At 40.9% G+C, this 18,389-nt stretch overlaps 1 protein-coding gene across 1 annotated transcript in view; it reads left to right on the forward strand.

Moving 5' to 3' along the window:
- myo1b (myosin IB) overlaps nucleotides 1–18,389 on the forward strand; it is a 95,859-nt gene that overhangs the window by 65,989 nt on the left and 11,481 nt on the right. The window contains exons 13-23 of the mRNA XM_084725522.1: nucleotides 90–155; nucleotides 5,135–5,239; nucleotides 7,937–7,999; nucleotides 8,202–8,402; nucleotides 8,525–8,751; nucleotides 9,589–9,789; nucleotides 11,993–12,086; nucleotides 15,142–15,291; nucleotides 16,585–16,653; nucleotides 16,751–16,837; nucleotides 17,194–17,280. Of these exons, the coding sequence (XP_084581648.1) occupies nucleotides 90–155; nucleotides 5,135–5,239; nucleotides 7,937–7,999; nucleotides 8,202–8,402; nucleotides 8,525–8,751; nucleotides 9,589–9,789; nucleotides 11,993–12,086; nucleotides 15,142–15,291; nucleotides 16,585–16,653; nucleotides 16,751–16,837; nucleotides 17,194–17,280 (1,350 nt within the window). The remainder of the gene's footprint in view (nucleotides 1–89; nucleotides 156–5,134; nucleotides 5,240–7,936; nucleotides 8,000–8,201; nucleotides 8,403–8,524; nucleotides 8,752–9,588; nucleotides 9,790–11,992; nucleotides 12,087–15,141; nucleotides 15,292–16,584; nucleotides 16,654–16,750; nucleotides 16,838–17,193; nucleotides 17,281–18,389) is intronic.

Below are 18,389 nucleotides of genomic sequence, written 5' to 3' on the forward strand. Positions count from 1 at the left end.
TTTATTTCAGTTAATTTAACTGTTTTCAGACTGGCAGTGCAGCATCTGCAAAGTGCATCTCTGATATTGGAAATATTGTCTCCCTGCAGGCACAAACTAAAACTCGCCACAAGGTCATGGGCGTTCTGGACATCTATGGGTTTGAGATATTTGAGGTAAGACAAATGGCCGATCAAACTCTTCATTCTGATAAGCTACAAGGACAGAATCCGACCGACCAAACATTTTATTGCATTTAAAAGGATTTTGCCCCAGGCTGTTTGCATGCATGTTTTGGTACCTGCGAGGAGCTTATCAACAGTAACTAACGGCTGATAAAACCACGGTCAGATCAGATTAGTTCAGCTTTATTGCTCCCTGGGGTGAAATTATGTTTTTTTTTTTATTGCCAATGTGATTTCAACACTAAATCACAGCATTTCACAGTAGAAAAATGGCTACAACATTAAGGAACTGCTCAATACACAGTAAACACTCATTTTTAACACATCATATGCATGTTATGTTAACACTGTCAGAGATATCACAGAGTAAACAGGATGTCTTCATACCTCAGCAGCATTATATCATACAGGTATGGGTTGTATTTTAAAGGAGAAATATGTAATACAGTTATTGAATAATATAATGACCCTGATGTGTCATTTTATCTGCCCATTTCACCGTTATTAAAGTTCAAACTATGCTGAATGTTCACAGAGTGAGTTGTAAGAAATCATCAATAATCTTTTTAGAAGGAGAGATGATTATAATGGCTAAATTCAGCAAAATGTTAATGGAGTCTGGCAGACAGTCACTGAACTGAAGTGTGTATTTTTAGAGCAGTGAGTTTTTGTTTTCAGGATAACGGGCTGAACTTCACACCGTCAGACTACTGACAGACATAAACAGCTGATCGGCTTACAGTGGAGGACTTTATCAAACTTAAATTAAACAATCGTTCAGACCCACATCCACCCACACACTGACTTTGTACAATACGATATACTTTATTGTCCTTGTACGGAAATTTGTCGTTGATTCAAATGCTGCACACAAGAATGCCTCCACAGTTGCGATAAAACAACCTACATAATAAATTGCACATAATCCACATCACACATTACAAGATATTGCACATACATAGCACATAGCACATATTACACATACCCTGTGATAAAAACTACATGAAACTATTGCACAATCCCTGCGGCCTATTTGAGGCTGCAGGGATTGTGCAATCTAAGTAAATAAAGGACTAAAATAAGAACATCGCTCGTTAAAACAGGAACTGAGGAAACACCAGAGGCAGCATGAAAATTAAAACTGAAAAGGGAAATAAATTCAAAATTCAGTTAATAAATTAAAAACTCAGATGGTGCCAGCGTTTGCAGATTTGGATTGAACTTCTCTCTCTGAGCTTCTGGACCAATAATCAAGCTGTAGAAAGTTCAATCTACGATTTTATGTCTAAAATACATTTAAAAAGGGCATCGATTGACCCTGAGTCATCAGGAGACATTGTGATGTACAGTTGTGTGTCATCAGCATAACTGTAGACATTTATGTTGCATTCCTCCTGCAGGGAAACCACAGCTTGTTTTAAAAAGGTTTCAATATTTAATATACCATGAATGGCTCCAATTAACTATTTAGAGTGCAGTCGTCATTTTTGAACTCTACAGATTCCCATATTTCTCCTTTAATTACATAGACATCAGCCATTTGAGCATTTAAGTGCATATAAATAAGAACTATATGTGCATGCAAACACATGCATGTCAGAGTCTGAGTGCAGTGTATCGACTAAATGCAGACTGATAGATGTCCTTGCCTTGTTGCTTGATGCCCTCATCCCTTCATCCCCCCCATACACCATGCTCATGTCTTTTTCATATCCCTGCTTGTTCACCACCCCCACTCACTGTCAAGTACCTTCCTCTCCTCTGCCTGTTGTGTTGTGTCTGGGTCACCAGGATGGAGTAAGTAAGACCTGCACCGGCCGGTTTGCTGTGCCAGTGTGCATGCTGTGATCTAAACCACCTTCGACTTTAATTCAGCTCATCACCATTAAAGACGATTCAGGGTTCCCGGTGTGCAGCACGACCACACGGCTGAAAAGATGCTAAAGACGCCTTTGCATCATTTAAATCATGATTTTAACAATCAGCTGCCAGTTTATTAGGTACACCTAGCTAGAGGTAATGCAGTGTGAAATGCAACAGCTTTGCAAGCAAACCGTACATTCATGAAGGTTACTGTCTAATGCTCAGCATTCAGAGAGGTGTGATTCACGTTTAATCGTCTTTTCCACCCCATTTATATCAACCACGGTTGACTAAATACTGTTTTAGAAAAACAGATTTATTGCAGGGCTGTTGTATGACACAGCAGGACATTTAGCAGGTGCACCTGTAAATGTGCAACCGAGTGTGTTGCTGCTGTGTTCAATGTCCTTAGTTTCCTAATCTGTTAGCTAGCTAGTCAGTTATATCTGATAACTAATGTTAGCAAACCACTAGCTAGTTAACTGCTTAATTACATTTCCTGGATATATTGTTGATTTTTATCTTTTAATATTTAATATCAAACACAAGGACTTTCCCCTAACTTAGGGAAAGAAGTGAGACCATTAACCTGATAGTTGTGAGACACTTTACCTTCTGTTTGTCAGAGAAGCTAACTCTCTGAAAGAAAGCAAATAACTGTATCACCCAAAATGTTGAACTATCCCTTTTATCAGATACAAATTAGGATGATGCTCTGTTGGTAATTTAACAAACTAATTATATTAAGATAAGTACAGATGTCAATTTATTGTGACAAGATAAGCGTCATTTCATGAAGGCCAACGTCTTCCATAATGTGCAGGAAAGATTTAACAGAACTTAGTAGAATTTCCTCTGGAAATATTGTTAATTTTTAACTTTTAACATTTAATATTAAACACAAGGACGTTCCCCTAACTTTAAAGAAGTGAAGAGGAAGAAGTGAGATCTTTAAATTTGATTAATTTTAACTTGTAAGATGGTGACTTCCTCAAGCTGCTATACACCTCTTGTCATAAAACGGCACAACTGCAGCTGAAATATTTTAGCGTTACAGGACAAGTCTGTCATATTTCAGTCTGGTGTCTGCTGCCACATGGGGGTGTGTGTGGGTGTGTGCGTGTGTGTGTGTGTGTGTGTGTGTCAGGGGTGAAGACGACCTTTTGGTTTCTCAGTAAAAAGAAACAGTCTTTAACATTAATAACTGATCTCCTGGCTGTGTGTGCTGTTTCCTGGTCACTGAGAAACCTTGCCGCGTCCTTCACTCCGAGCTCTGAGACTAAACACGCCGCTCTAACCTCTGTTGTGTCCTCAACAAATGAATGTTAAGCTAACCCGGCGCACAATGAGGCCATCTGCCAAGAAAGAATGACTCACAACTCAGTGGTCATAATTGACGACAATAATAATTGAGAAATGCTGTCTATGACAGTTTACAGGAACTTGTTCTGATAAGGGCTCACTCAGATTTATTGGTATCAGTTGTTCACTCTGCAGATTGATAAAGTTTGTTCAGGGATGGTTATCAAAGTGGTGAGGCAGGGAGTTGAAGAGGAGGAGGAGGAGGAGTGAGCTGCAGGTTACAGTTTGTTCAAGCTGATTATTGCCTACATTATAGCAGATGTCGCTGCATGCAGGCAGATGAGATCAAGGTTTTATTTTAAAGGGAAAAATCTTCACTTTTCATGTGAATATCCAGTTTAGTATCAGTGGTAAATTTAAGCACTAACTTTGCCATTGTGCGCTATGTTGACTGAGAAAGCCAAGTTCTCCTGCTGCAGATTAAAATGTCCAAAAATGTTAAACATGTTATATATTTTGTTGAGTTCTGCACTTACATTATCCCAGATGTTTCCAGAAATGCTCAGACACAGAGAAGTCAGTAATTTGATCAAGGTACCTTTTCATACTAGGTGTTGTTAGTTAATTGCTGTAACTTGAGAGGGGAAACACAGGAAAAGTCGGATACATCAGGGAGCGAACGTGACCAAATTCAGCGTGAATAAAACTTTAATATTGCCTCATTCTTGAATATGATTTCTTTCTGAGTCATGTCAGATAGTTTCATAACAACTCTCAAGATCCCACGCCACCTCATCACATGATCAAATCTGCACTTTTTGTTATTGTTTAGATATTGTGAGAGAACTCAAGTGTTAAAATGTACATATTGTCCAGATGAGGAAGACCTACAGGCTGTTTCAGCTCAGATTTCTAGTCCCTCTCTCTCTCGGCAGCCATGGTGCATGCTAGATAAGTATTTTTGTCACCTTATGCTATGTGTTGGCCAACAGAGTAATAGCTATAGGCTAGGGTGGTGATGCACAGCAACATGGGCGTGGGTGTCAGACGCTCATGTGCAACGCATCCTGGTACGTACAGGAACTGCGGACACAGCTCTGCAAGCAGAAGAGAACTGAGCTTTCTTGGTCAGTATAGTACACACTGAGGAATTTATTGCTTTGATTGGCATTTACCCAATTTCCAGACAGCCAGTTTGTCATGTTGGACATCCATATGAAAAATGCCAAATTTTCCCGTTAACTGGATGCTTCAGACACTACATGCCCGGTTTAAATAGTCTGCTTGTTTTTAAAGATGTTTGGACGTAATTCTTAGATCTAGGTTTATTCCTGCTCCAGATCTGATGTTAAATCTAAATTCCAGGAACCTTCTTTGGTCTAGAAAAATGTGTCTAAACAACACGGTGAGCTCTCCTCATTAGTTTGCATTGTTAAAATCATCCTCTTTGATAAAAGGTTGCAGGAAATTGCTGGAAATGGCAAAAGTTGGCAAAGAGGTGACCATACTTACGAATGTTTGCAGAGAGGAAAGAATGCAGTCGGTGCTTAAATGAGCTTGAGGAATTAGAAAATGAAGCAGGAAATGTCAGCGTGAGGAACAACAACGATGAAGCATTTCTTAACCATAGTGGTTTGTGAAGAACAGCTGGAGTGACAAGAACCAAACTCAGGGACGGAACAAGTTCCTTTACAGTAAAATACAGCCAGTCCACTGATAATGACATAGAATAACAATGAGTTTACAGGCTTCTTCATGATTCAGCTGGTGTTGATTGTCGTTTCCTCTTGTCGCTGCTCCTATAGGACAACAGCTTCGAGCAGTTCATCATCAACTACTGCAACGAGAAGCTGCAGCAGATCTTCATCGAGCTGACCCTGCGCGAGGAGCAGGAAGAGTACGTCAGAGAGGTACGTTTGTGTGCACGCACCAACCCGTAACGATCCCTCAACCCCACCCACAGCTTAGCTCTCAGTACTTTTGTAGCTTCTAACTGAATCTCTGTGGTTTGAAGTTTCTCTGATGCGTCGCTGTTACATTCAGGTTTCTGAAACATTTACCTGATTTGGCTACTTCATAGTGAAAGTGTTTAAATAACAAAACTAGAAGAGGTCACTCGGTAGAGTGCAGATCCCTGCCAGGCCACAGACGGTGAAGCACCTACTGCAATGCCACCACGACAGACAGATGCAACCAGCAAAGTTTGCAAAGTTCCTCCAACATTAACATGACCCCCACATACTTTGTTCTTGACTGAAAAAAGATTTGATTTGATTGGAAATATTAAGTTTTAAATGGCTTGTTCATTGAGATCACTGTGACCTTGATCTGTGGCCACCATTCTTATCAGATCATCTTTGGACATTTGTGCCAAGTTTGAAGAAATTCCCCTAAGGCATTCTTAAGATTTGGCGTTCACAAGAATAGCATGACCTGAAAATAATATTTGTGACTGCATAATCCCCTCTCAGCTACGCCTGGTGGGGATAATAATGGAGCACTTTTATTGTGAAGAATTTATAGGAAATGAAATGTTTATTTGCCATTTTACATTCCCTCGACTCCTGCTAAGCTCGTCCTCGGTGACATGGCACACCTTCAAGTGTTTAGCCCTGTTGTAATGGAGATGCAAATCCCTGCCATGCAGAGTCAAGCACACGTTAATCCTTGCACTCCTGAATAGACCAGAAGTGGACACTTGGATAAATTACCCATGACGCCCATCCTGTAGCCCTGCAAACACTCTCTCACCTGCAACTGTACATCTGCATCATTCAACATGTCGACCCTCAGTTTGTTGTGTTGGCAGTTAATCATCGCGGGGCCCCTGCAGCGTGATCCCAACCTGGCCATGTCACTCATCTGTTTAACCTCTCCTACTATTTCAGAGAAAACCTACATTCTTGCCCTCGACCAAAACGCATTTCTACCTCATTTATGCCTCCTATCCCGTCTCTGTCGTCTATCACGTCCCCCCCGTCTCCTCTCTGTGGAGTCTCGGGGACGGAAGTGATCCTTCACTCCAGCGAGAGTAAACACTCCCCTTCGTGGGCCTTTAAGCTCTGTTTGTTTTCAAAGCTCTATGTATGTGAGTGCTGCAGTGGTGACCCCCACACCGCTTCCCTACTAACACCACCACCAATGATATTCCTCTGCTGGCATCTGTCCAGAATGCTGCATGGGAAAATACCACAGCACTGGAGAGAGGAGGGAGGACCACCAATCAGGAATGTGGCCAGTCACCCGTCAGTTGAAGCCACACCCTCTTTACACCCTCCCCCTCAAAATATCTGTCACAACGCTTACATCAACAGGAGCTCTGCTCTCCACACATTAGGAGCTGTGAATTAGATATCGGCGGAGTCCTTTTTTTAAGTAACGGTGACCTTTTTTAGGGGCTTAGATGGGAATGTTTTCCTTCTCTGCAGAAAGGCTCTTTGCTCCATCCTTACTGAGAAAAAAACTGAGGTGAACATAACATCAACCCTCCAAGGACAAAAACGACTATGAAGAACGATGAACTGACATTTAGACTGATTTTAATCATTTCTAAGAGCTGCACTCCAGTTAATAATTGAGGCTGAAGTAAAGGGTCCAGCCCATTCAGTGTTTTTTCCAGAATATTATTATTCTCATTAAAGTTTGCCTTGTAAATGTTAAGTGCTGCTGAGATCAAAGTGTTGAGATCAGGGACCTCAAACTCAAACTGGCTTTTTTGGGGTAGGGCTCCACAATTAATCAAAATTTTGTAGAAATCACAATGTGGCTTTCCACAATTTTAAAATTGCAGGAGGTGCAATATTTGATTATGGTAAAATGTGTCAAAAAATTAATGAATGATGGTGTGTTTTGTTTTGTTTTTTTTAACATCTTAATTTTTTGACACACATTTTGCCTTTAACAAATATTGCACCTCCGGTGATTTGAAAATTGCAGAAAGCCATAGCCAGATTTCGATGAAAATTTGATTAATTTTGCAGCACTGGAGAAAATCTTGTCATTATATACAACAAGAAAAAAATGTCCCAAACTTAGAGGAAGTATATGCAGGAAAATACTCTTTTATTACAACGTGAATAAGAATTTTAAATGGTTGCACATGAAATAAGGATAAACCGCTATGAAACCAACAGAGGTTTATTGTTTATTTGTTATTGATTAACTATTTTCCACTTGTGTAGAACCTGTCTGTATGGTTTTTATCCTCTGGACATCAGCGTATGTCTTTACCTGTAACTGTCTTTCCTGTGGTTTTTATAGACACAGCGCAGGTTGAAGCCCACAATGCAGGGCAATAAAGTAAATCTTGAATCTTTAATAAATGAATTGCATTGAATAAAGCAGCATCCTGTCTAATAAAGTCCACCTTGAAGTCTGCAGCACTTGGTGAAGGCGGCTGGGAGAGCAGCACTGATTGACTGTGACTGCCTTTCCTTCAGGTACTTGACCAGGTGCTCTGTGTCAAAACCCGGGCGGCTTCAAGAGTGTCATTTCATCAACCACTCGATTCCGTGAGAGTCGAGCCGCCGTGGAAAAGATGTCTTATTAACTCTGGCGAAAGACTTAAAAAGCTGTTGCTCCTTTGACCTTCATTTCTTTTGTTCCAGGGCATCGAGTGGACCAACATTGAATATTTCAACAATGCCATTATCTGCGACCTCATTGAGAATGTGAGTCAAGTCTCCCAGTTCTCCACCACACAAACCAGTTCTCTGTCAATTCACATTCGAGTCTGATTGCTTTTGTTGCAGTTTAAGTGTTTTTCAGGTCATGGAGAATGATATTAACCTGACCTGCAAGGTTTTAACTGTTAGGGATACCATTCTGACCAGCTTTTCTCAAGTGTATTGTCAAATATTTTGCTATTTCCAGAACCAAAACGGCATCTTAGCCATGTTGGACGAGGAGTGCCTGAGGCCAGGGACGGTCACCGACGAGACCTTCCTGGACAAACTGAACACCATCTGCGCCGAGCACCAGCACTTTGAGAGTCGTCTCAGCAAGAATTCAAAGTTCCTCAACGACCACAGTCTGCCGCACAGCTGCTTCCGCATCCAACACTACGCCGGCAAGGTACAGGACAAGAGCCTGTGTCTGTACAAAGAGTTTATGATATTATTTTTTCAGCTTTGCTTCTTTGCGTGATGAAAAGAAAATACATGTTAGTGATTCCTGTTCCTCCCGTCGACATCAAGGTTCTGTACCGCACCGAGGGCTTTGTGGACAAGAACAACGACCTGTTGTACCGCGACCTGTCGCAGGCCATGTACAAGGCCACCCACAGCCTCATCAAACAGCTGTTCCCTGAAGGCAACCCAGCCAAAGTCAACCTGAAGAGACCCCCGACCGCTGGATTCCAGTTCAAGGCATCAGTGGGGACGCTGATGAGGAACCTGCAGACCAAGAACCCGAACTACATCCGGTAAAGTCCCATCATTCTTACAGACAGTGTATCAGTTAGTTCTTACTCTGCCAGTTCAGGATGCTGGGAGTGTGTGAAGTTTACAGTCTCTGATATTTGTCCAGCCATCTGTAATCAATAGATTTAATTTTTTACTGACTGTCACTTTCAAAGCGTTTATTGTGGCTTTTAAATGAAGCTTTGAGTGTCTGCTGTCACGCTTTATGTCATCATCCTTAAACAAAAATAAAAAAATTCTCTAGTCTTCTTTTTAATTAAATCAGCTTTCTTTAATGAATATAACTCATCACTTTCATTAACAGAAATGTAATTAACAGGAGAACAAACAGTTTTTTCAGTAAGCACCAACAAATATGGACTGAAGCAGAATATTTTGTTAGATTTTAACATGTTGTGAATTTTGGAAATGATTACAGCAATCTTTTTTGTCAATTAATTTTGACTTTTGGACTTAACGCTCTGAGTTATGAGCCATCGCTGGAATCTAATTATACAAATAGTGTCATACTAAAATTATAAGTGCAGCCTAATCTTTAGCTGCAGCTGTGCAGAGATTGTGAATTGAAATGGAACAAACAGACTCTCAGGCTGTAACTTCTCTTTTCACAGGCAATTAAACATTTTCTCAATGAAAGAAAAATGTTGATCAGCGTTTCCCAAAACCCAAGATGACATCTTGTTTTGTCCACGATACAAATATGTTCAAATTACTGTTATAGAGGAGTAAAGAAACCAGAAAATAATCACATTTCAGAAGCTGGAATCAGAGAATTTAGATGTTTTTTTTTTTCTTACAAAATGAATTAGGTGTGAAAACCCTCTCTTCTTCCTTCCCAGGTGCATCAAGCCCAATGACAAGAAGGCGTCCCACATCTTCACCGAGTCTCTGGTCTGCCATCAGGTGCGCTACCTGGGCCTGATGGAGAACGTCCGTGTGAGGAGAGCGGGCTACGCCTTCCGGCAGGCCTACGAGCCCTGCCTGGAGCGCTACAAAATGCTCTGCAAACGGACCTGGCCCCATTGGAGGGGGCCCGCCAGGTAATGGTCGTGTTTGTTGCGAAGCGGTGGCTAATTGTGGGGCAGGTGGAGGGGAAGAGATGAAGTTTGGCTTGCTGGAAGGTTGCCAAAACAAATCCCTCTGAGGGTTTTGTGGGAAAGTGTGAGTGTGGAAGGTGAGAAATGCTCTCAGGTGTCTTTAACTAAAGCAGTGAACCTCACACTGCTCCCAGTGGAGTGACTGTGACCAGCACTAATAGACTGTAGTCGCAGTGGTCACCTCCCAGGTGTGACTGTGAGCTGGAGCTCTGGAATGTAAAGCAGGTTACAGCTGCTGCTAAAGGACTGAAAGGACTTTCCCTGGATAAACAAAGGTTCAAAAGGGGAAACTTAACAACAGTTTACTCAACATACTGACATGTGTAGGGCCTGTATCTGTAACTCTTTATAATAACCATCACCAATAAATGGAAAATTAATAGTTAATTAAACTTAAGTTAATAGTTATTTCAACTTTCTCCTTCCTCTTTCGTTTACTTAGATATGCTTTGTGCTGGGATTCTTTATGTTAAAACGAAAACCGAATTGTGGAGGTGGTGATTAAAAGACATTGCTAGCTAACAATTGATGTAGGCTAGATAAACTAGAGTCACAGCCACATCCCACTCTGAAAATGGTAGTTAGTACCTCACTGTTTCTTCGATGCGATATGGAGGACATAATATCCATTAGCGAGAAAGCTAACATTAGCCGGGGCTAACTGCCACTCTGTGTGTGTGTGTGTGTGTGTGTGTGTGTGTGTGTGTGTGTGTGTGTGTGTGTGTGTGTGTGTGTGTGTGTGTGTGTGTGTGCTCAGCCTACCTTGGTTCTCTGTGACTCGCTCTCCCAGGTCTGGTGTTGACCCGCAGAGTCTGAACCATCTGTTGCACCACTCAGTGGCGCTGCTATTTGGACCAGCTTGATCCTGAGATCCCGCTGTAGATCTCGCGCTGGACGTGTGGGTCGCCTTCCCCGCGCTGCCTCTAATTTAGCGGTCCGTTCAGTTTTGTTAAACAAAGACATTAACTCAAATACAGATAACTCCCTGGTGAGGTGAGCACTTCCACAGTCTTCTTCTGGGTGACTCTCCTTTCAAACAGAGCGAGGCCGCGATGCACTTCACCAGTCCGAATGGTGTCTTCTCACGCGGTGGAGCTCACGGTTTCCCACAAGGCCCCTGAATAAGCCAGCTGTTCTGTCACTCTGACATGAAACTTACGTGCCACGGCAATATGAATTATCTCCAGAAAGAAACCTCAACACCAGCTAGTGTTTTGCTGCAGAGCAACATGCTAGCTAATGTTTATTAATCGATACGTAGCTAGTTACATCTAATGTTAGCAAAACATAAGCTAACTAGCTAACTGATCTACAACAATTGTCGGCGTTTTTCTAACTTAAGATCTGACTTTCTATGTATTTTACAGTTCCAAGTTTAAACATCTTCAGTTTCTTTTTCAACATAGACGAGCACATTCAATATTTAATTACAGGAAATGTTTATAATTCTTCATAAAAGGGTAATAAATACTGTTATAAGGTTGCAACTGTTGTTTAAGATGTTTTACAATATAAATCGTGTGTAAACTTAATTTTGCCTGTTTACAGTAGAATAACTGTTAAGTTTAATTCATTTACCATTTATTAATGATGGTTATTATAAATTGTGAAGATTTTATCTTTTATTTGAAAATGTTGTAATGTCATGTTGTGGGATGATGCTTTGTGACTATTATCCAACCTCATTATTGTAGGTATTTGCACATGAAACCCCTCTGAATGTCCTCTCAGACTCTGAGCCGTCTTGTCACATACCAGCGTCGAGCCCCGAGCAGAAACAAACTGTTCCCCTGTCAGCTCACAACATGTTGAGACATTTCGCCCTTATCGCTCCCTCCTCTGTTGCACATCAGCCAGACTTGCATGTTTCATCCTCTGTGCTGGTAGAAGCACTGATTCCTATCTGCTCGACCCACACGTTGGTACCTTGTTGTTCAGCCGTCCCTCGGTGCTTTGTGTGGTTTCTTTATTTCCTTCCTCCACATGTTTGTCTGGATTTGTTTTGTTCTCCTTAAATTATTCTTTCTCACTGTTTCCATCATCGATGCTGTTCTCATGTGTCTAAAATCTTTACACTGTTTCTATACTGTTGTGAAGCGTCACGTACGCTTTGAATGACCTGTGTGACCCTTCTGTCCTCCCATAGAGAAGGAGTGGAGGTGCTGATGGCCGACCTCCAGGTCCCTACAGATGAGTTCTCCTACGGCCGCTCCAAGATCTTCATCAGGAACCCAAGAACGGTAGAAAGCACACAAAGCCGCCCTGCATCCTTTTAAATATGTCTTCCAGCCCGTTTTGACATCCGCTGTGTGAGATCATCTTTAAATGTCTTGAAGGTTGAATCCAGTGAGCTCAGCAGCCCCGTTTTCTCACAGTAAGATGTTTGTAACGCAGGGTGGGCTGCACTTGGAGCCCCCACTTCAGCAATTAGCATGCAACCACCGCTCTGAAAACACATGGTTTCACTTAAGCCGTCCCGTTGAACATGGGAAATGAGCGTCTTTACTCGGCGCTCGTAGGCTCTTCAACTGCTGCAGCCTGCAGCGTTTCAATGGACTTTTCTCCCCACCCATTAAAGACCAAACAAAGCCTGGAATAACATGATCTCATACTGGGAGAATTTTTTTTTCTTCGTCTGTAATTGCTTTTTCTATCTCATCAACTTATCTCACTTATATATCTGCAGCTGTGAAATCACTGCACAGAGTCGAGTTGAGTGGATTTGAATCAATGTTTCCAGATAATATTTCTTTTGGCTTTTAATCCGATGCAGCCACGCCTTTAGTTAAATTGCCAGTGCTATTATACATTTTGTAAAGCTCTTTGAGTTGTCATTCTGTATAAAATGTGATTAATAAGTTCCTATATCTAAACTTTCCTTATGCCATTGAAAAATTCGGTTTTCTTATATGTAAGCAAAGCACTGATATCAAATGAAGCCAGATTCTCTGCAGCAGAGGTCGGGGACTTGACTCGAGTAACAAACTTGAGGGCTTAAGACTTGCCTGACAAATGCTGAGGTCAGACTGCACGATAACGGCTCGATTATAGCTCGACCTGGAAGACGTAGGACGTTAGGAAATGATCAGTACACATCAGGCACGACAGTCGATCGTGTTGTTCCATGTAATGCACTGGTTCCCAACCTGGACTCCGCCTCTCCCTAAGGGGCTCGTCCCCGAGACTTTGACTGTCCTGAGGTCCTCAGAATCAGATTTCAGGGTTCCTACACCTTTTCCAAAGTCAAATTCAAGCACTTTTCAAGCATTTTCAAGCTTTTCCATCACCTTCCAGCTGTGGTAAATGACATATTTATATACAAACGATTATTTCACCTCTAAATCACATTATATCAGATGCTGTTGTGCTTTCATCAACCACAATTAGGATTAGTGAGAGAAAGTTAAATGTGTCATCTGTCTGTGAGTAGACTTGGTTTCCTTTAAGAGTTACACATTTTGTGTATTTTCCTTAATAAGTAGATTAAAATGCTAACAATTGATTTATTGTTGAATCATTAATAATTAATAAGATATAAAATGTGTTTTTTCTCTTTTTTCTTATTTTAAGTTTGATTTTAAATTTCCTTATCAATGCATGAATGAATGAATACAGAATGACTTGGATCACACCAGACGAGCAGTGTGGAGACATTTTATGTTTTTATTCTGCTGGGTTTTTTTTTCGTTTAAAAACTGGTCAGCATGTGAGATTCTGCAGCACTGTTCTCCTGTCAAACTCCAGCTGTGTTTTGTGGACTAAAAAACTAAAGCTGACCTTCAGATGGCATGAGGGTGAGCAGATAATGACTGGATTTTCATTTTTGGGTGAACTATCCCTTTACAAATTGAGCTGATTAAAAATGTATTAACAGATAATTAATCAATAGTACAGAAATGTGTTAAAATGTTTGTAACATTTGTTAAATAACTAAACTTCAACTTAAAATGAAAAACAGAAAGAAGTTCAAAAAAAGAAAATAGGGACAAAAATGTGGGAAAAAATTACATTTTGTGTCTAATTAATCCTTAATGATGACTAATTAACGTATAGTTAGTGTTAGTAACTATCTGTAAAGGAAAATTTCCAACCCTACTTTAGACAGATGACTTCATGTTTTTGTTCATCAGATGCTCTTTTCCCAGGAAACTCCTGTTTTTATTTGCCCTCTCCCAGTTTTCTCCCAGGGTCAAAATTCTCCTGTATTTCTCCTGATTTCTGGCAAATTGTTGCACCTTTTTTGTTTCCCATCATCGTCACAGCCGGTTTCTGGAACAGCACAGTGTTTATAAGCCTGTCCTCCTCGTCGAGCGAGAGACAGAGACAGAGAGAGAGGAGAGCACCAAGACAAAGAAATAATCAAGCAAAGAGCAGATTTCCTAGAAAAACATAACTCCCGTCTCTTATGAGAAATTTCAAAGGAAAAGGACACATTTTTTTTTCCAAGAGCAGCAAGTAAAATATAAATTTTCTGTTATTGTAATCAGATTTGAAATTAGACCAGGTATCAGTTATAGGTTCTCTGCGGGCATCAAAAAATGTTATTTTTTTGTTTTTATTCTTTAAAAGTCTCCAGAATGCAGGAAACAAAGGCAGTGAATCTCACATTGTACCAGGGGATTCCTCCCTGTTACAGAGAACTCAAAGTTTGCAAGAATGCTGTTTACACCTGGGTGTTTAGCCTAGCATGGCAGATTCAAGCAGCCAGCAGTACTTGTACCTGGGAAGCTAATGTAGCTATTTACATCCACCTGACAAAGACAAATCATAATTAACTTTTTAGGACCACTGCTGTCTTTTTTTTTTTTTTAGCTGATTTTGACGTGGACACTGGACTGAACTTGTGACTTCCTTGATTCAGACCACAGTAACTCGGGACTTGCTTGAGACTTGAAGGTTAAGACTTGATTTGCTTGTGTGACTTACTCCCACCTCTGCTCTGCAGTGACTTACCTGACATACTGACACCTCTGATGAAGATAAGTCGATTCACAGGTCATTTTTTATTGTCTTATTGTAAACCCAACCAGGAAGGGCTTAATTTTCCCCCTGCAGAGAGATTGGACTTTGTACTTTAAAACGCTGAATCAGTATTTGCTCAGATAAAACTATATTTCTATTGATCTCACACTTTTCTTTATGGCTTTTCTTCCTTTTTTATATCTTTGCTGTCCCTATGATCTTATTGCTGAGCTTTAGAAAACGCTCTACTTGCCAAGAGAAAATTTGAAGTTGACACACACGTTTTTCCTGATGTGTGTCTGACGCAGTTAAATCCTCTCCTCGTCCCCACAGCTCTTCTTCTTGGAGGAGAGGAGGAGGCAGTGCCTGCAGGACCTGGCCACGCTCATTCAGAAGATCTACCGTGGCTGGAAGTGCCGCAGCCAGTTCCTGCTTCTGAAGAAGAGTCAGATTGTGGTGGCGGCGTGGTACCGCCGATACGCGGTGAGCAGTGGGGGGAAAGACAACTGAAAATCTGTACTCGAGTAGAAGTACTGTTACACTACTGAAATATTACTCCCAACTGGGATTCAATGTTGATTTCTAGCTGAAATCTGGTTGATATTCGATCTAAGACCTCTATCAACAGGCTAAAATACAGAAACATCAATGTGTCACAAAAGACAAATTTCATAAATTATTTTGTTTTAATTTGTTCAAATATAGGTTGAAAGAGAGACGATATTGATCAGTGTGAAGGTATTTAATGAAGATGGAATAGATAATAAGAGAATAAGAAGGATTAAAATGGTTTAAACAACATCCCATAAAAGCCAGAAAATGGGTTTAAAGAAATGATTTAAAAGATTGATTCTGCAGCCTGATCTCGGGCAGGTCGTTCCAGAGTCGAGGGACCCTGATGGAAAAAACACAATCACCTTTAGATTTAAGCCTCGACTGTGAAACAGCCAGGAGGCCCCGTCTGAGGATCGAAGGCTGCGTACTGCTTCATACGGTGTTAACATTTCAGCTGTGTAGCTTGAGGCCAGACCCAGACGGGCTTTAAAAGTGATCAGCAAAATCTTAAAATCAATTCTAAAATGCTCAGGGAGCCAATGGAGAGAAGCCAGGACTGGGGTAATATGTTGTCTAAAAAAAAAAAAAAAAAAAAAAACGTAAGAATAATATATTACATCAACATATTTTCATTTTTCCTTTAAAATATGAACGATCCAGGCAGTGTGCTGCCAACAAGAAGCTTCCAGGACACACTGTGAAGAAACAAAATTGAGTTTCATGCTGTAAACTAATGCACATGAGCCGATACTTTGGCGTATTGGTTAAAGCTTTGACTATTGTAAAGGTTCATGCACTTCAGTGACAGGAAGTTGAGTTGGTCAAATAGAGGACTTTCACCCCGACAGTTGGTGTTACAAGTGCTTCCATTTTCAAGAGTAGAAAATAAGAAGTATGTCAAAGTATGTCCATTTTACTACAATATATAAAAGAGATAATGTAACAATAATATTGTACAGAATTATGTTTAAAAAAAGTGCATCAAACTATAATCATATATAACAGTGTAATAATAGTTTTGTGAATATTGAACACATGAATTATTGTAGAGTTATTGTAGGACAGTCAAGTATCTCACAGTTTAAGTATAAATAGAAAGTAAATAATGAGGTTAAAGTTGTAGTAAAATTAGACCAGAGTGACTGCACTCGAAATCACACATAAAGCAGAATAAACAGATGTGTTGTTAATTTCCTTTCTTTGTCTTTTTCCATCTCACAGCAACAAAAGAAATACCAGAAGATCAAGAGCGCCACCACCGTGGTGCAGTCCTACACCCGAGGATGGCAGGTGAGCACCTTCACTCTGTTTACAATAAAATCCAGCAGAAATCATGACAAGGGGAAAGAAAACACCTGAAGATTTTTGCTTGTTGTGTGTCCACCAGGCCCGCAAACTCCTGAGAGAGCTGAAGTATCAGAAGAGATGTGAGGAGGCAGTGACCACCATCGCAGCCTACTGGCACGGCACCCAGGTACTGATGCATTCAGGTCCAGTGGGATATCAGGGAGCCGGGGATTGAGACAGGATTTATGTTTAAACAGCTCTTGAAGTCTTAACAGTTTTGCCTCTTTCCATCTTGTGCAGCGTTCCTGCCTGATGGCCCGACAGTATTACAAAAATCCTGTTGTTTAACAAAGCCTTCCTTGATGTTACTGCTGCGTTTCCTTTTTAATCCTGCTTCTTTTGCTGATCACACAACTGCCACTTCTCTTTTTTCTTCCCCTCTCTCCTCACTCCTCTTTCACTCTCCTTTTTTTGTTTTTGTTCTTTTGTGCCTTTCTCACGTCCTCCACCTGTCTTCCTCTAACGCCCACCGCGTCCCGGCAGGCTCGGATGGAGCTGAGACGTCTAAAACAAGAAGCGCGGAATAAACACGCTGTGACAGTAATTTGGGCATACTGGCAGGGAACCAAGGTATTTCAACAAACCAGCCGTAGTGTGTCTCCGTCCCAGCTGTCTTGTCCTCCCCTGTTCACCGTGTCCCGTCCCATCCCATCCCACCATGACTCTGCCTGATAGTCGTCTGTTTGCTGTTAGTGCCCCAAAGTTTTCTGTCAGAAATGTAAAGAATGGGTCCTCAGACTTATGAAACTGCTGGATGCTAACTTGCATATATTGGACAATTAGCATTAATTAGCATAATCACACATATGCACAATGTTTCAGCAACTGCTTGACTGGTTTAGACAACGTTGGGGTGGTTTTGTGGGTTATTGAGGATGCTGGATCTGTTTCTGACACTGGATCGACCGGCCAGAGACCAGAACCGGCTGGTTTTTCGCGTCAGTGTCACATCTCTGATTCTGTACCGGTCAAATTCACACACAGCATCCGTACAATGGTCACATCATGCGTGCAGCAACACAGACCGTAACCTCACAGCCACAACAGCGCTGATCACAGACGCTCACACATGAAGTCAGCGTTACCAATATATTCCAAAACCAGGATAAAGAGAAGCCGGAGCGGCTGACAGTATTGATGAACAGCAGGAAACTTCCATCTCTTCAGGCTAATATAATAATCTTTATATAATGTAATAATGCACGGCTGTAACTTTGATAAAAGTTGGCTCCTACCTATAAACGTCATGGACAACAGTGGAAATAAGTCATGTGACTTTATTGAAATATCTCGATGAACTTTGGTACTTAATGCACATTTGTGTATTGTATTTCTTAATATATTAAATAAAATCAATAAAACATCCTATAATTTATAACACAGTTGAAGTTTCAATAAGTTATCTGTAGAATACAATCGATTAAGTTTCTTCTGAAGCTTCTAAACTGGAATTTCATCAAAATTGTCCCACCAGGAGTTGGAATATGGCTACTGCTGATTTAAACAGCCATTTTAAATTGTGAAAATGTCACAAATGGATTCAATGTCCTGAATATCTCCCAAAGCCACTTTGGTGTTCTCCAAAAACAGCCAGGCAGTTGCTGGAATTTGTCCATATAGGTGATTATGTTAATATCCAGCAGTTTCATAATGCTGAGGACTCATATTTCACATTTCTG

The sequence above is a fragment of the Lutjanus erythropterus genome, chromosome 8, assembly GCF_056507025.1.
Source record: "Lutjanus erythropterus isolate fLutEry1 chromosome 8, fLutEry1.hap2, whole genome shotgun sequence".
NCBI classification, from domain to species: domain Eukaryota; kingdom Metazoa; phylum Chordata; class Actinopteri; order Lutjaniformes; family Lutjanidae; genus Lutjanus; species Lutjanus erythropterus.